We start from the raw sequence: 16,649 nt of genomic DNA on the forward strand, positions 1-16,649 counted from the left end.
TTCTTTTGTTCCTTAATTACTTGAGGGATATCTTGGGTGATTTCATGAGTGATATTCAGAATATCACTGGGTGGGTCATTAAGTGTAGATTAGTTGCTAAAGCTTTCGGTTCTTGACCTCTTGAGCTTGTGAAGAGTTTTTCTGAGAAGATGGCTGTGCTGCATTTAGTTGTGCTCTGGCTTGGCTTCGTGTATAGGGGCGAGCTATGGTTTTGTGCCTTGTGCCAGCCAGATCTGTGTAGGGATTGCAGGGGGGTGCAGCATCCGGAGGTGCCACTATAGTTTGGCTACTGGATGGAGTCTGTAATATGTCTGTGGAGAGGGTCTGGGTTTGGGTCTGGTGTGGTTGATTGGTGACGGCGTTCTGTGTGCCTCTGGTTCTGGTGTCGGTTTTTGTGGGGAGGGCTAATTTCCAGATGTCTGGCAGGCGGGACGTGTCGTCACGCTTGTTCATGTTGTGAGGGTGTTTCTCTATCTCGATGGCTTCCATGATTATTCTCTTGTGGTGATGTTCCATGTTAAAGAGCAATTTGGAATCTGCAAAATTAATTTCGTGTCCTGTTTCTTTCATGTGTTGGAAAAGAGAGGAAGTTTTTTCTTCTTTTTTGACGGCATTCTTGTGTTCTGCGATACGTGCATTTATTCGTCTGTTTGTTTGTCCAATGTACGTGGCTGGGCAGATTTTGCAGGGTATTTCATAGACCCCTTGGTTTTCCAGCTGGATTTTGTCTTTTGGGTTTCTGAGGATATTGGCTATTTTTTGGTTGGTGCAGAAGGCTGTTTTGATATTGTGTTTATGGAGGATTTTGCTGATTTTGTCTGTAGTGCCCTTGATATAAGGAAGGAGGGCCATGCCATTGTTTTCTTCTGTGTCTTGGTTTTTGGGGGGTGTTTCTTTTTGGATTAGCTTCGTAACCCTGTTTTTCTGGTATCCATTGGCGATTAACACATTTGAGAGATTCTGTAACTCAGTTGTCAAGTGGTCTTTGTCAGCCAGGCGTTTGGTTCTGGAGATGAGAGTCTTGGCTACGGAGTTTATTTGTGCAGGGTGGTGGTGTGATTGTGCATGTAAGTAGCGGTTGGTGTGTGTTTTTTTCCGGTAGATAGTGTGTCCTAGGGAGCCATCAGGTTTTTTGTAGATTAGGACGTCAAGAAAGGGGAGTTGGTTGTTGTCTTCTATTTCCATAGTGAATTGTATTTTGGGGTGTAGGCTGTTGAGATGTGTGAGGAAGCTATCTAGTTTTTCTTTCCCGTGTGGCCAAATTACAAAGGTGTCGTCAACATATCTGAGCCAAAGTTTGGGTTTGTGTTCTGACTTGTCTAAAGCATTGGTTTCAAAGTGTTCCATGTACAAATTTGCGATGACCGGTGAGAGGGGTGATCCCATAGGTGCTCCTTCTATCTGTTTGTATCTTTGTCCATTGTGGATGAAGTACGTGTTGGTTAGGCAGTGGTTGGTCAGGTCACACACCAACCGCTACTTACATGCACAATCACACCACCACCCTGCACAAATAAACTCCGTAGCCAAGACTCTCATCTCCAGAACCAAACGCCTGGCTGACAAAGACCACTTGACAACTGAGTTACAGAATCTCTCAAATGTGTTAATCGCCAATGGATACCAGAAAAACAGGGTTACGAAGCTAATCCAAAAAGAAACACCCCCCAAAAACCAAGACACAGAAGAAAACAATGGCATGGCCCTCCTTCCTTATATCAAGGGCACTACAGACAAAATCAGCAAAATCCTCCATAAACACAATATCAAAACAGCCTTCTGCACCAACCAAAAAATAGCCAATATCCTCAGAAACCCAAAAGACAAAATCCAGCTGGAAAACCAAGGGGTCTATGAAATACCCTGCAAAATCTGCCCAGCCACGTACATTGGACAAACAAACAGACGAATAAATGCACGTATCGCAGAACACAAGAATGCCGTCAAAAAAGAAGAAAAAACTTCCTCTCTTTTCCAACACATGAAAGAAACAGGACACGAAATTAATTTTGCAGATTCCAAATTGCTCTTTAACATGGAACATCACCACAAGAGAATAATCATGGAAGCCATCGAGATAGAGAAACACCCTCACAACATGAACAAGCGTGACGACACGTCCCGCCTGCCAGACATCTGGAAATTAGCCCTCCCCACAAAAACCGACACCAGAACCAGAGGCACACAGAACGCCGTCACCAATCAACCACACCAGACCCAAACCCAGACCCTCTCCACAGACATATTACAGACTCCATCCAGTAGCCAAACTATAGTGGCACCTCCGGATGCTGCACCCCCCTGCAATCCCTACACAGATCTGGCTGGCACAAGGCACAAAACCATAGCTCGCCCCTATACACGAAGCCAAGCCAGAGCACAACTAAATGCAGCACAGCCATCTTCTCAGAAAAAACTCTTCACAAGCTCAAGAGGTCAAGACACGAAAGCTTTAGCAACTAATCTACACTTAATGACCCACCCAGTGGTATTCAGAATATCACTCATGAAATCACCCAAGATATCCCTCAAGTAATTAAGGAACAAAAGAAGAAAAGGCACACTAATCTAGGAACTTCCTCTCTGCCCAGAACGTTGGAGGCTATACACCACACCCCTCAACAGTATTTATAGGAACTCAAACACCAGACTCTGCTCTGTTCCAGTAACAAGAAGCCGAAAGCACCAGCCTGAAGATGACGAGTGAGACCTCGTCGAAACGTCGCACAGACACCCCGACTCTTACACGGGAAGACACCCGAAGACACCAAAACCTGCATTCCTGTACCCGTGAAAATCTACGAAAGCATATATATATATATATATATATATATATATATATATATATATATATATTTGTGCAATAGTTGTATGATTCATTTGCATTATAAAGGATGTACTGTAATGAAATAATTGCTTTCCCTGTTTCCCTGCAAAGCATGCTTGGTAGTACTTATGATTCATAAGCTGGCAACATAGGAAACCTTTATTAAATTCATTATTCGTACAGCTTTGCTAATCTACACCTCTTTCTATTCTCCCCCCCCGGTCCGCTTCAGTCGTTTAGTTCTGGAAATTCCCCAAACTGTTAAGGCTCAACAGGTATTTCAGTCTGACTTGCTAATGCTGTAATGATCGGGGTGACACACCTGCAATTTGCAGAGCCTCTTCAGCGGCACAGAGCAACACTTGTGTGCAGTCTCAGCATTTTTGCTTCTCCACGGAGCGTCTCTTGCTTCTCTGCTGAAATGCAGAGCAGGTTTCCAGGGATAAGCTTGCAGTGCCAAGGAACAGATAGGCGTATTCGCATAGGATTTTGCTTTTCAGATTTTGATGCTCCCGGGACTACGATGCATGTGAAGGGACCCACCTGGTCTCGCAGTGATAACAATGTTATTAACCGCTGAGACCAAATGCTGCTGGAACAACAGCAAACTAAATCAAACACACACTGCTGCGCGTGGACCTGATTTCTGCCCGCTCCTTCGATCCATTAAACCGCAATCCAGGGCAGCAAGTAACCACCATTAGCCATTGAGAGATCAAGACGAAATGGACTGGTTCCTTTTAAGATGCCGAATAAATTTACATCTCATATAGGGTAATTGGAACCCAGAAGCGTCCTCTGCATAAAGAATTAGATTCCCAAGTCTATAAAATCAATTGGTTCGTCTCCACTCTCAGACAGAAGCAGGCGGCTGTTGAGTTTCAAACAGTGGAATATTTCTTAACCTTCCTAAGCCCAAAGGCCTCGTTTCCTTCGGGACAAACATCTGGGAGCCTCATGTGCTCAGGCCCAGAGTAGGAAAAGCAACTAATGTGAATTTTCCTAGCTTGTCCACACACTCCTCTCTCTCGACGATCTGAGCACCTAAGAGGCACTATCAGAGTTCAAGGAACAGAGTCATAGCCACGCAGCAGCAACAACAACAATAATTCAGGAGGGTACAGAGTAGAGCTGGTGACCTGCAGGCCAGATAGAGAAGTCTGAAGGGCTGGGTTCAATCTGAGGTTCCCCATCACACCCCTCCAATGTTAATGATTCCCTCCCCCTCCCCCCAATATTGCAAACTGCTACAACTGCATTGAGGGCTGGATCCAGAGCTCCCATGAGTTCTGCCCACAGGATGTTCCCAATGCAATACTAAATCTTTATTAATTAGCCAAGGGCCACCATTTGTACAAAAATCACTGAAAGCATGATGATAAGAACAGAACAACGCCTTTAAGTCTTCCATATTTCAACAGTATCAATGTTGAATGGTTTCTTTAAATGTAAAGGTTCATCATTGTTCCACTCCATGTGTATGTCTTTAAGGGGCCAGAGCAAGGGCCAGGGCAAGATAACGAGACCCAGCTTTACAGCTGTGAAACATAGCAGGTGCTGCTGAGTTGTATTTGATTAAGGCGTGTCAGCATTTGGGTAGAGTATATAAGGAGCAGCACCTAGCTCTCCCATTACCCTGGGGGATGGGTTGGTGGTTGGGTCATGTTTGTTTGTTGACGTATTAGTGTAAATGGAGTTTTTGTTTTTCTTATTAAAACCTTCTTTAAGTTATTTTTGAGTCCTTTCTTTTTAATGCATGGTCTCCCCAGCAAGCTCTCTGCAGCGCTACCATACTGCAAAAAGCCAACAAAAAGCACATTACGAAAAGGACATCTATTGCTACATATATTTTGATTTGACTTGGTATTTTTAACTCAAACTTGGTCACCAGCCCTTTCCCCACTTTGTTCCAGATCACATTGGCAGTCAGCCAAACAGGATCCAGCCCATTCCTTTTTAATAGACAGGACTGCAGCTACCAGGCAGGCATTCCAGCAGGTACAGGTGTCTCACCTGTTGCCACTGGAAGAAGCAGGGAGGGTGATTTCGTCTATTCCTCTTCCCATTTGCAAAGCTGTTCCAAATAGTTCAGGGACCTTACAGAATTGGGGGGGGGGAGGGGGGTAATATGGAACGTTTGCAGGAGGAATTAGTTGAAATTTCCTTCCACCATTCCTCCAGGGAAAGCTTTTCTGCTTGATCTCAGTTCCTTCCACATTTTCCACTACTGTGGCAGACAAAGAATTTAGCTGTACAATCAGGGAAAGGACACGAAATTTAAAGACACTTTTAAGAACAGGGGATTATTAGCATTTAAGGCAATTACAGTTTTTGATGGTTCCCAGTCCTTTAAAATGCAGCAAAGTTTGTGCTAATGGATTCATAATTTCAACATCTCGTACGGCTTTAAAAGAGGCATTCTCTTTAGACATAATTAAGTTGCATGTCCCTAATATTATCTCTAAGTTGGACAGTTTCCCATCTGCCTCCATTAGCCTTCAAACCATTTGCTCACATTTATTTTCCCCCCTGGCAGTAATTGTTTCGTACAGGGAGTCCAGTTGTTAGGTTGTAATATCTCTCATAACTTCTGGAAATGTAAATCATTTCAAAGTCTGCAAATGAGATGTCGCCCGAAGATAAAAGAACACTCTCAGGAAGATGTGCAGCTAACAGAAATGCTTCCTAGATTCACCCCCCCACCCTTGTAAGCTATGTCAGAATCTTTGAGAATAGTCACACAAAAAGGTACGTTACAATTTGGAAAAGAACCCACTTGATATATGTGCCTGCCTGTCCCAGTTGCAAGCGGAACTGTTGTCTGCCACACCCCATTAAGTAGTTTGCCTTTTTTCAACTTGCTTTCTTACTATTTAAAAAATGCATTTGATGTGATTCTATTTGGCAATGCATATGAAATGATACTATTGACTTTGAAATAGGGCACCCTTAAGTAACAAGGAAGGGGACGCAGGTGGCGCTGTGTTCTAAACCACTGAGCCTCTTGGGCTTGCCGATCAGAAGGTCAGCGGTTCGAATCCCCGCGACAGGGTGAGCTCCCGTTGCTCAGTCCCAGCTCCTGCCAACCTAGCAGTTCAAAAGCACACCAGTGCAAGTAGATAGATAGGTACTGCTCCGGGGGGAAGGTAAACGGCGCTTCCGTGTGCTGCTCTGGTTTCTGTGTTCCATTGTGCCAGAAGCGGCTTTGTCATGCTGGCCACATGACCTGGAAAAACTGTCTGCGGACAAACGCCGGCTCCCTCGGCCTGTAAAGCGAGATGAGTGCCGCAACCCCAGAGTCGTCTACGACTGGACTTAACTGTCAAGGGTCCTTTACCTTTACCTTTTAAATAACAAGGAGGAGTTATCAAAATAGATGGGGATTCCCATTCCACTTGATTGTGATGCGAGGTCATAATAGCGACAGCTAAACAAGAAACTGCAGTTCTTCTAAATAAACTGGGGCTATATGTTTCACCATTTACAACCATTAGACACTGTAGAAGAGGGTTTAGGTGACGAGGGTCAGGGAGGGGGTTTGCTGTGGTCTATAGAAATTCCATCTCTGTCTCCAGTCTCCCTGTCCAGTTGAGTGGGGATCTAGAGTGTTTGTTCATGGCATTAGGTAATCAAGACAGATTAGGGTCTTCGCTGGTTTAGTGCCCGCCTCACTACCCAGCAGTCTCCCTGCCTGATCTGACAGCGCTGGTCTCATAGGTGGTCTTGAGGACTCCAAGGCTGCTAATTTTGGGCAAGCCTTTTTTTCAGCCAGAACTTGCCAGCACTCAGTTTGGGCACCTCTCAAGTAGGTGCCATTGCTATTATTAGAGAACAAGGGAGGTGTTCATGGTGAGTTCCAGCACCTCTCTTTCTAGAAAAGTAGCACTGGTTTGGGGGGGGTGTCAATGCCCATGCTGAGGCGATTAGCTCAGGACTTCATGGCTGCCATGACAACCATGGGGCTCTCCCAACATATCACCAGCCCAACACATGTGGCAAGGCACACCTTGGACCATGTTTTTCTCAACTAGGCAGGAAGAGGATGGTCTGAAAGTGTAGGATATTGACATCTATCCTTTGTCATGGTCAGATCACTTCTGGTTGAGATTTAGGCTTTTCCTCTCTGTAGAGGCTTTTTCTGTCTGTTGACATTTTTAGAGTTTTATATTTTATTAGCTTATTCTCTGCCGTCTTCCGCCCTCCATTTTACTCCTATTTGCTTAACAGTCAGTTCTGCAGTGCTTTTATATTTGATTAAGGGTGAAAACTGCCTTGAGTGTTTCTTTTGAGATTGAAAATGTAGGGTCTAATTTCATCCAAACAAAATATTGTGCATTTTCCTCTTGTGCTTTACGAAGGGCTGTGGGAGCCAAGAAGACTACCATAGCTTTTCATCTCTTTAAACTTTGGACTTAACGAGAGGTAGGATTTTAAACACCACTGAGAAAACTAGTGTGAAATACCATACTGGTTAGACTAAGACCGAGGTGACTCAGCTTCACATTTACGTGTAGACACTTGGAAAACATAGCTGACTGGGTCACCAACTCTCAGTCTAATCTTCCTCAGAAGGTTATTCTGAAAATAAAAATGGGCGAAAAAACCATGTACACCAACTAGAGCTCCTGGGTAGAAGGGTGGAATATAGATATAATATAAAAATTAAGTGGTCATGCAAATAGCACCAAACTTGAGCTCTTTCACTGCTGTTAGTCCGATGTGGGAGGAAACTACTTGTAAAGCCAAATGCCAAATCTAGAAATGCAAGATATAAATTATACAGCCAGTGGCGTAGCGTGGGTTGTCAGCACCCGGGGCAAGGCAAGCAATTTGCGCCCCCTAACCCGTGGATTTGCACCCCCCTAACCCCCAGATGTTGCGCCCGGTGCGGCCGCCCCCCCTGCACCCCCCACGCTACGCCACTGTATACAGCAAAAGTCCACAACATGTCCATTAATTATTCTTCTTTTTTTTTTAGTTAACAAGAGCACATTGGTTTCACCTTTAAACCATTAAAAAGTCGACCTGACGCTCACTTGCTGTTTTTCACTTCTGCACTGTGGGCTGGAGGTAGCTTGTCATCCGAGGTGTATGAACTGGCGTGAACGCGACGAGGGGAATATTTTGACACATGTCAAATCCGAATAATAGCTGTATCTTCCTCAGACAGCAGAAGGAGATGCTTATAAAATTCCAGGGTGCTCTTCATTGCCTGTCACCACCTGGGACAGGTGCAATTATATTACAGGAGATGTCAGTTTTTCCTTATTAACATTTTATTGAATTATTTCCCCTCCCCTTTATACAATATAAATGGACACAACAGCTAATTTGAAACCCCATTCCTTCCATTTTCTGTCTTTATTCTTTAACGTGGATGCATAATTCAATTTACATCCACTTGTCCTCCCTCTACTTTTAATTTCCCCCACTGTAAAAAAAAAAAAAAGTTGGTGTGAGCTGCTACAGAGGTTTGGCCTTCCAACTGTATTCAAAACCTAGTGCACACAGACTCTTTTATTTATTCCTTCTGAGGTGCCGGAACTCACTGTGAACGCCTCCCTTGTTCTCTTAGAATGGCAATGGTGCCCACCTGAGAGGTGCCGGAACTGAGTTCCAGCGAGTTCCGGCTGAAAAAAGCCCTGGTTTTATATTTTGTAAACTGCTTAGAGGGATGCGGGTGGCGCTGTGGGTTAAACCACAGAGCCTAGGACTTGCCGATCAGAAGGTCGGCGGTTCGAATCCCCGCGATGCGGTGAGCTCCCGTTGCTCGGTCCCTGCTCCTGCCAACCTAGCAGTTCGAAAGCAAGTCAAAGTGCAAGTAGATAAATAGGTACTGCTCCGGCGGTAAGGTAAACGGCGTTTCCGTGTGCTGCTCTGGTTCGCCAGAAGCGGCTTAGTCATACTGGCCACATGACCCGAAAGCTGTACGCCGGCTCCCTTGGCCAATAAAGCGAGATGAGCGCTGCAACCCGAGTCGGCCACGACTGGACCTAATGGTCAGGGGTCCCTTTACCTTTACCTAAAAGAGATTTTAAGTAGCCCTATTACTATCCAACCCCCCCCCCCCAAGTAATAACAAAACAACAATAAACTTGTTTGGGGAAGTTTTTAATGTTTGAAGCTTTGTTCTGTTTTTCATGCTCTGTTGGGAGCCACCCAGAGTGGCTGGGGAAGCCCAGCCAGATGGGCAGGGTATAAATATTATTATTATTATTATTATTATTATTATTAAAGCTACAGTGCTAAGTGTCCCTTTGATGAAAACCCAACTGTTGTGAATTTGCTTGACTTTATTATTTCAACTCTAGATTTAAAAAACCTACATAAAACATATTTACCATATATTTATATACATAAATATATACATAAATATTTATATACATAAATATATAAATATTTATATACATAAATATGTCGCTAAAAGCGGGGGGGGTCTGACCAAGAAAGAAAAAACTTCTAAACAGTGCAGCGACCGGACCAGCGCGGCTCCTTCCAGCTCACTAAGTCCCCAACCCACACGCGTATGTGTCACGTATGATCTAGCTGAAAGTCGTTCATTGCATGAGGTTTGGACTACATGACCCACGAAATCTCCTTCCACTCTAGCAATGCTATGATGCTAATATTCCAACCCCTCGCAGCCTTATATACGGCTTCCAAATTCCCCGCCCCCTCCCCCCCAAAAAAGAGCATCGCGAGAGAGCTGCGAAGATCCCGCCCATTGAAGGGGAGGGGAAGAAGGAAACAATTTTTTCCTCCTGTCCACGCCTCCAAGCGGATTCTCGTGAGGACAAGAGGGCGCTTCTCTCCTCCCCCGCAAACTTGTTCCAAATGGAACTTTAATGCACATCCTTCCGGATTCTAATTGGACGCGGTTCTAATTGCTGCGCAGCGCGCGCCACGGGAGCGTTTTGCTGCGCGCCAGAGGGAGAAGGGAAGAGAAGGCGTCTCCATCCTCCCAACATTTACGCACCATTACGCATCGCGCATGGCGGAATTGGCGCTGAATCCGGAAGGGTGCCGTGTCGCCTGACTTCAAGCGGAGAGGCGGGCGGGTGTTTTCCGCCCTTCCTTCCTCCCTGCGCCTCTCCCGGACCATGGAGCTTCCGAGGCACGTTGGAGTCTCCAGGATCCTGACGGTAATTCCTCTAGCCGTGCCAGAGACGCCCGCGCCCTCTGTGTGCGTCTTTTTCTTTTCTTTTCCCCCTCCCCATTTTGGTCGGGGTGGTGGCATGGCGTTATTGCACCCTGGGGAAGAAGGGAGAGGCATCGCGCGCAGTTTTAACTATTGCTCAGAGCAGGAGAAGCAGGCCGGGGTCTCTTCTCCTTTGCTTTCTCTTTCTCTTGCCGCGTCTGTTTTCTGGCGGAACAAGCTGCTTGCAATGGAAAAGGCGCGTCCGTCTTTGCAGCAAGATATTTCTCCGCCTTCCAACCTGCTGGCGTACTTGGGGATATATTGTGCGCCTCCCTCAGCTCCAACATAGCCTCCGTTGGAGAAAAATGATCCGTGTAACTTTTCCAAAAGCATGCTTGTGTTTAGAATAGGAGCTGCAACTACAAAAGCAGTAGTGGTTGTTTCTGTGGGTTATTTACTAAATGAAATAATGTTCAGTGTTTCTCAAACTTGAGTCTCCCAGCTGTTGTTCGACTGCAGCTCCCATCATGCCTAGCCACAGGCCCTACTAGCTAAGGATGATGGGAATTGTAGTCCAACAATAGCTGTCATTTGAGCTGCTGCTCCAAACCAAATACAGTCATAACTCATGTTATGTTTGCTTCATGTTATGTTTTTTTCGGGTTGCGTCCCGCGGCGACCCGGAAGTACCAGAAAGGATTACTTCGCTGCTCGCACATGCGAAGAACCACTAGATCGTGCTTTGCGCAAATATGGCACTTCAGGTTGCGGGCTTTTCATGTTGCGAATGGGCCTCTGGAACGGATCCCGTTCGCAACCAGAGGTACCACTGTAACATTTCTTGCAGATCGGTTTGAGTCCCCTTCTCATTTACAGGCGTACACGGTTTCTTGTTGAATGTATTCTCAAAAAAGATTGTTGCACCTTTGCTGAAGTTCATCAGTTTATGAGGGGCAATGTAGGTTTTCCATCCCCCTGAAAGGGTGATTGATCTGTTGTCTGCATTTGATGACAGAATTCTAATAGATTTTTTTCCCCCTGATTTGCTCATAGGACACAGATTGGACTGAACCATGGCTCCTAGGTCTTGTATTTTTCCAAATAGCTTACGTCTTCCTCACTTACCTCTCATTTCAGCACTACCGCCTGCAAATAGGGCACTTCCTTTCAATCAGTGAGTATTGAATGAAGTATTTTTTATGATATTGTTGCTCTGAAGTGAACATCTGGGAATGTTTTAAAGGAATTGATGCAGTCATTTTATTCTCTGCCTATCTCTGTAATCTTACTAAACTGTATAGTATGCATTTCTGCACAATGTATGTTAGTGTTGATCACTTTCAAATTGGGATATGACATATTCAGGTATCTATTCCAATTTGCACAAAGTATTAGCGAAACTTTCTAAAAGCATATTTTTCATTAGCATTAGGTCCTTTCTTCTCATACCCTTTACTATTAGCATGTTGAGAAAATGACCCCGCTTTAGTGTAAGATGCTAGAATTTTAAAGTTTATATTCATAGCTTGGCATCCCTGTATTTTTGTTGAATCTTCATTTTGTTATAATTGAAAGTTTATGGTTGTAAGCACTCACTTTTTGCTGTGGCAGTAGATATAAATGCCTATATAAATAGAAAATTTAGATATTGAAATTTACCCTAGCTTGAGTCAGCATGGCCCATGGTCAGGTGTGACAGGATTTGAAGTCTAGCAATGCCTGGAATGCCACAGGTTCCTCATCCATCCCTTACCTGGGTACGCCAGTTAAATTTGGAATTGACTATGGAAACATTCTATGAGTAGAATATGTGTTTTTATTTAAATTGCATCTCTGTGTTATTTGTGGGGCATAGGAATTCGTTCATTCCCCCCCCCCAAAAAAAAAATATATATATAGTCCGGCCCACCACATGGTCTGACGGACGGTGGACCAGCCCACAGCTGAAAAAGGTTGCTGACCCCTGCTATAGACTCTTCACAGTCTTGCAGATTACATTTAGGAAAGATGTTCTCTTCCTGGTTTCTCATATCTCATACATTCCCACACTCAGATTCTTGAAAGCTTCAGAATTCTAATTTGTCTTCTTGGTTGTAGTGACCCTGGTATTCTGTGCAGAATATATCAATGAAATTGCGGCTGCAAACTGGAGGTAATTACATGAACTTTCTGCACCTACGTTTATTTTAAATACCTTCTTTCATTCTGAAATTGTTGTCATCTTCCGTTTCCCACAGGTTAATCAAGAAGTTTTTTATGTCTGATGTTTTTCTATGTTTTATATATGCTGTAAGCCACCCAGAGTGGCTGGGGAAACCTAGCCAGATGGGCAGGATATAAATGATAAAATTATTATTATTATTATTATTATTTATTACTACTACTACTACTACTTCTAAGGGATGCGGGTGGTGCTGTGGGTTAAACCACAGAGCCTAGGACTTGCTGATCAGAAAGTCAGCGGTTCGAATCCCCATGATGGGGTGAGCTCCCGTTGCTCGGTCCCTGCTCCTGCCAACCTAGCAGTTAGAAAGCACGTCAAAGTGCAAGTAGATAAATAGTTACCGCTCCTCCGGGAAGGTAAACGGCATTTCCCTGCACTGCTCTGGTTTGCCAGAAGTGGATTAGTCATTCTGGTCACATGACCCGGAAGCTGGATGCCAGCTCCCTTGGCCAATAAAGCAAGGTGAGCGCCGCAACCCCAGAGTCGGTCACGACTGGACCTATTGTTCAGGGGTCCCTTTACATTTACTACTACTACTGTTGAGATATTTTGAATTTGCCCTCCAAATGTGTTGGACTACATCTCTGACCAGGCCCAGCCAACTGAGGCAGGTGGGAGCTGTAGTTGGAGGGCACTAGATTGACAAACGCGCCCCCCCCCCAAGTTAAATTCTTAGCAGCCTTCTTCCAAGAATATATTCATAGGATTGCTGGCTAAGAATCCCACTGATGACAGTGGGAGAGTCTGAGACATGCCTAGCTCACTGCCATGCAAATCAGTGGGACGTCTGAGTGCTTATGCCCTTTACATTTAGCACCCTATACATTTTCTTACCCCAAACAGAAGTCATCCAGATTATGTTACAAAATGTTAACAGTTTACACATATAGCCTCCTCCCCCTTTTAAAAGCAAGTTTTGTGGCATAGGCAGAAGCAGTAGAAAAAAAGATAAACTAGACACATCCAATTATTATGTGCATTGCAGTGGTTTACATAACTGAACCTCCTGATAGAAAATGCCAACACTGGACAGCAGGAGTGTCGCAAATATGCTTCCAGATATACATTAACTATCATGGCTGAGTCGAGTCAAACTCTGGGGCAGCAACATGCGAGTGGCAATAATCTGGTGTCCTTTATTTACTTGGGAAATAAAGATTTCACACCTTGGGTATCTAAAATGAAGCTCTAGAAGCAGTTGGGTCTCCAGCTGTTTTTGGACTACAATTCCCATCATCCCTGACCACTGGTCTTGCTAGCTAGGGATGATGGGAGTTGTAGTCCAAAAAATAGCTGGATACCCAAGTTTGAGAAACACTGAGTGTTCAAGGTGAATGTCTTAAAAGGGGAGGGGAGGAGGTTTGTTGACAAAATGGCTCCTGAAGGTTCTCTTCAACACTGCAGGAACTCACATTTCACCTTTGCTTACTGAAAAGTTGTGGGCAGTGAACCAGGCTGGGAGACGACTTAAGTGTAGATGGAGGCTAGTTGAACGTTTGCTGCCTACCAAGTGCTGGTGAAAGGCAAAGGAGCAGAATTTCTTGCCCCCGTTGTGTCCTCAGCGAGCCATTGGGAGAGCAAAAGTGCCATGTTTTTGTTTCTCGGTAACCGTTAATTTGTATTTGCAGCGACTATACTAGATCATCCGTATGAAATAACCACGCGTGTAGAATTGTGTCGGTTTTTACTAACATCTGTTTTATTTTCCTTTGCAGATTGTTCTCGAAGCACCAGTACTTTGATTCAAGAGGAATGTTCATTTCCATAGTGTTCTCAGCACCGTTGCTGCTGAATGCTATCATTATTGTGGTAAGAGCTGCTGCTTTTTCTTTCTTTCTTTTGCCTTACAAATGTGTGCGCTCAGATAGACAAGTGGGGCCTGCAACAGAATGCTGCTGTGTGGAATACTTGGGCCCAGGGAGCCAGCTATGCCCTTTTCCAGGACAGATTATTATCTCTCTCCCTCCCCAGCCCCACCTCAGTTGAAGCATTCCATGCCCACGGAGCATGCTCTGTCCTCACAGGGCTGTTTTGTGTGCCCTCACTTTCACTTAAGGTTTTTTTTTCTTAATTATTTTTTTTTTAACAACAACAACTGGAACCTTCTGGGGTTCCCCAAACATCTCAGTTCCTTATGGATGGTGCTGTAAGAATCCACAGGCAGCCCTGAACTTTGCAGTATGTCCTTGATGTGACCGGTAGGTCGCTCTGGCTCCCACAAGTTCCAACATTTTCGGACGCCCACTGCACAAGACCTCGGAGCAGGGCCTTCAGTGTGGTTGCCCCTGTTCTGTGGAATAGCATTTATGTCAATATATGACAGGCATCCACTGCCTGCACCTTTTGGAAACAGATGAAGACATTTTTGTTCCAAAAAAGCCTTTCCAGTTGGACGAATGGGCCTCTGCCATGGTTGTCTGTTTTGTATTGTTTCTGATTAAAATACATATATATTGGGGAGGGGTGTTAACTGTTGTTTGCTATTTTTATTGTACAGTGGTACCTTGGTTTAAGAACTTAATTCGTTCTGGAGGTCTGTTCTTAACCTGAAACTGTTCTTAACCTGAAGCACCACTTTAGCTAATGGGGCCTCCTGCGGCCGCTGCACCACCGCTGCACAATTTCTGTTCTCATCCTGAAGCAAAGTTCTTAACCTGAAGCACTATTTCTGGGTTAGCGGAGTCTGTAACCTGAAGCGTATGTAACCCGAGGTACCACTGTACATTGCCTTGTGACTCTTAGATATAGAAGGCTATTAACACATCAATAATAACAACAACAATAATAAGTGATAAAAAATAAGTAAAATTATTATTATTATTTTGGGGTGCTTTTAATGTGTGATGTTCTGTTGTGTTGTATACCCAGTTGGAAGGCAGCCAAGGTGTCTGGGGCAACCCAGTCAGATGGGCAGGTTACAAAAATTAAATGATGATGATATGAAGTAAAACATTGTTCCTGCTCAAGACTGCCAGCTGGGCATGTTCATTTCATCGCTATTCCTGATTTTTCCAGATTCCCTTTCCAGCAGACAGTCAGCATTCATTGCCCATTGAACATGTTCAGTCCCCATTGGGGTGCTTGGATTTTTGCCACCCCTTAGACCTTTTCTTCTGAGGGCTTTGTGGGGGGGATTTTTTTTTACAGATTTCAGGGGTGTCCCCCCCCAAGTGACATCATACCTCCCTCTTGTACCTGGGTGGTGCCATTTTGTCTACAGAAGGGCCAGCCCTTGAAGAATAGTTGCCTGTTGTATACAAAAGGACTGCTACTTCACTCGCCTACATAATTATTTGTTTTGCTTTTCAGATTGCTTGGGTTTATAAAACAGTGAATGTAATGACAGAACTGAAGACGGCGCAGCTAAAAAGGAAAGCGAGAAGAGAAAATAAGAAAAGTCAATAAATAATGGTTTCTCCTGTAAATGTATGTGGGAGGCGTCATGCCATCATTCTTAACAATGTGATGTTGAAAGATTTGAGCTTTGATGCCCTTTTCTTTCACAAGTTTTACAGGGTTGGGTTGTTTGTTTGTTTTTTGGTCTTTCTCTTAAATGATTCTTTTAACTTAAATTGTTGTCCGCTGTGAATTATATCCCAATACTGTGTGAGTGGAGCAGGACTTCACCTTCCTTCCTTTTCTCTTGCAGCCCTCTGTGTTACCCCCAAATCTGCTCTGAAGGTTCCCCAACCTTCAGGTGTGTGTGTGAGAGAGAGACAGCTGTGGAGAGGAAGGAAGTCAGTTCTGTGGATGAATGGGCACAATTGGATGCTGCCCTAGGCCAGGCATGTCCAGCTCTCTAGAGACTGTGATCTACCCATTACCATTGCCAAGAGTTGTTTTGTTGAGCTTTTTTTTTGGGGGGGTGCCCTGAGTTGTCCGGCTATTTTGGGGGGAGAATTATATAAAAAGGCTCACACAGTAGTATGCCATCAGCCCTCCATAAAACACTCAGCCAACGACGCAGTGAATACAGTGGTACCTCGGGTTACATACGCTTCAGGTTACAGACTCCGCTAACCCAGAAATAGTGCTTCAGGTTAAGAACTTTGGTGCAGGATGAGAACAGAAATCGGGCTCTGGCAGCGCGGCAGCAGCAGGAGGCCCCATTAGCTAAAGTGGCCTTCAGGTTAAGAACAGTTTCAGATTAAGAACGGACCTCTGGAACAAATTAAGTACTTAACCTGAGGTACCACTGTACAAGCTTTCGCGACAGCGGCCGCAATGAAACATAGTGCAGGGGGCAGAGCGATCTATCAGGAGCACACAGGCGATCACTGGTTTTAATTCCGCAATTGACCTGGAGCACCCCAAAGATCTACCTGTCGATCGCGGTCGACCAGTTGAACATGTCTGTCCTAGGCAAACGACCTTGTTATGAGCCTGTAGTATTTTAAAATATTTGTACATCTGAGTTGTAAATTAATACTGTATATTGCTGTATATGCCATGAAATGTAA

The 16,649-nt window shown here is 44.5% G+C and overlaps 1 protein-coding gene across 1 annotated transcript; it reads left to right on the forward strand.

Annotated features, from left to right (window-relative positions):
- Positions 1-9,564: 9,564 nt before the first annotated feature.
- TMEM18 (transmembrane protein 18) lies at positions 9,565-15,614 on the forward strand. The gene is made up of 5 exons (XM_082215707.1): positions 9,565-9,969; positions 11,019-11,139; positions 12,063-12,117; positions 13,905-13,998; positions 15,499-15,614. Exons 1-5 carry the CDS (start codon positions 9,928-9,930, stop codon positions 15,592-15,594), a joined length of 408 nt encoding a protein of 135 aa, XP_082071833.1. The 5' UTR covers positions 9,565-9,927; the 3' UTR covers positions 15,595-15,614.
- The last annotated feature ends 1,035 nt before the right edge of the window (positions 15,615-16,649 follow it).

The sequence above is a fragment of the Podarcis vaucheri genome (genome assembly GCF_965113315.1).
Source record: "Podarcis vaucheri genome assembly, chromosome: 3".
Lineage (NCBI taxonomy): Eukaryota > Metazoa > Chordata > Lepidosauria > Squamata > Lacertidae > Podarcis > Podarcis vaucheri.

Excerpts from the sequence above, each read along its gene's own strand:
- TMEM18 (XM_082215707.1), top strand. The coding sequence starts at position 9,928 with ATGGAGCTTCCGAGGCACGTTGGAGTCTCCAGGATCCTGACG. Across the intron at positions 12,118-13,904 it reads ATTGCGGCTGCAAACTGGAG|ATTGTTCTCGAAGCACCAGT; the intron begins GTAATTACATGA and ends TTTCCTTTGCAG. Across the intron at positions 13,999-15,498 it reads TGAATGCTATCATTATTGTG|ATTGCTTGGGTTTATAAAAC; the intron begins GTAAGAGCTGCT and ends TTTGCTTTTCAG.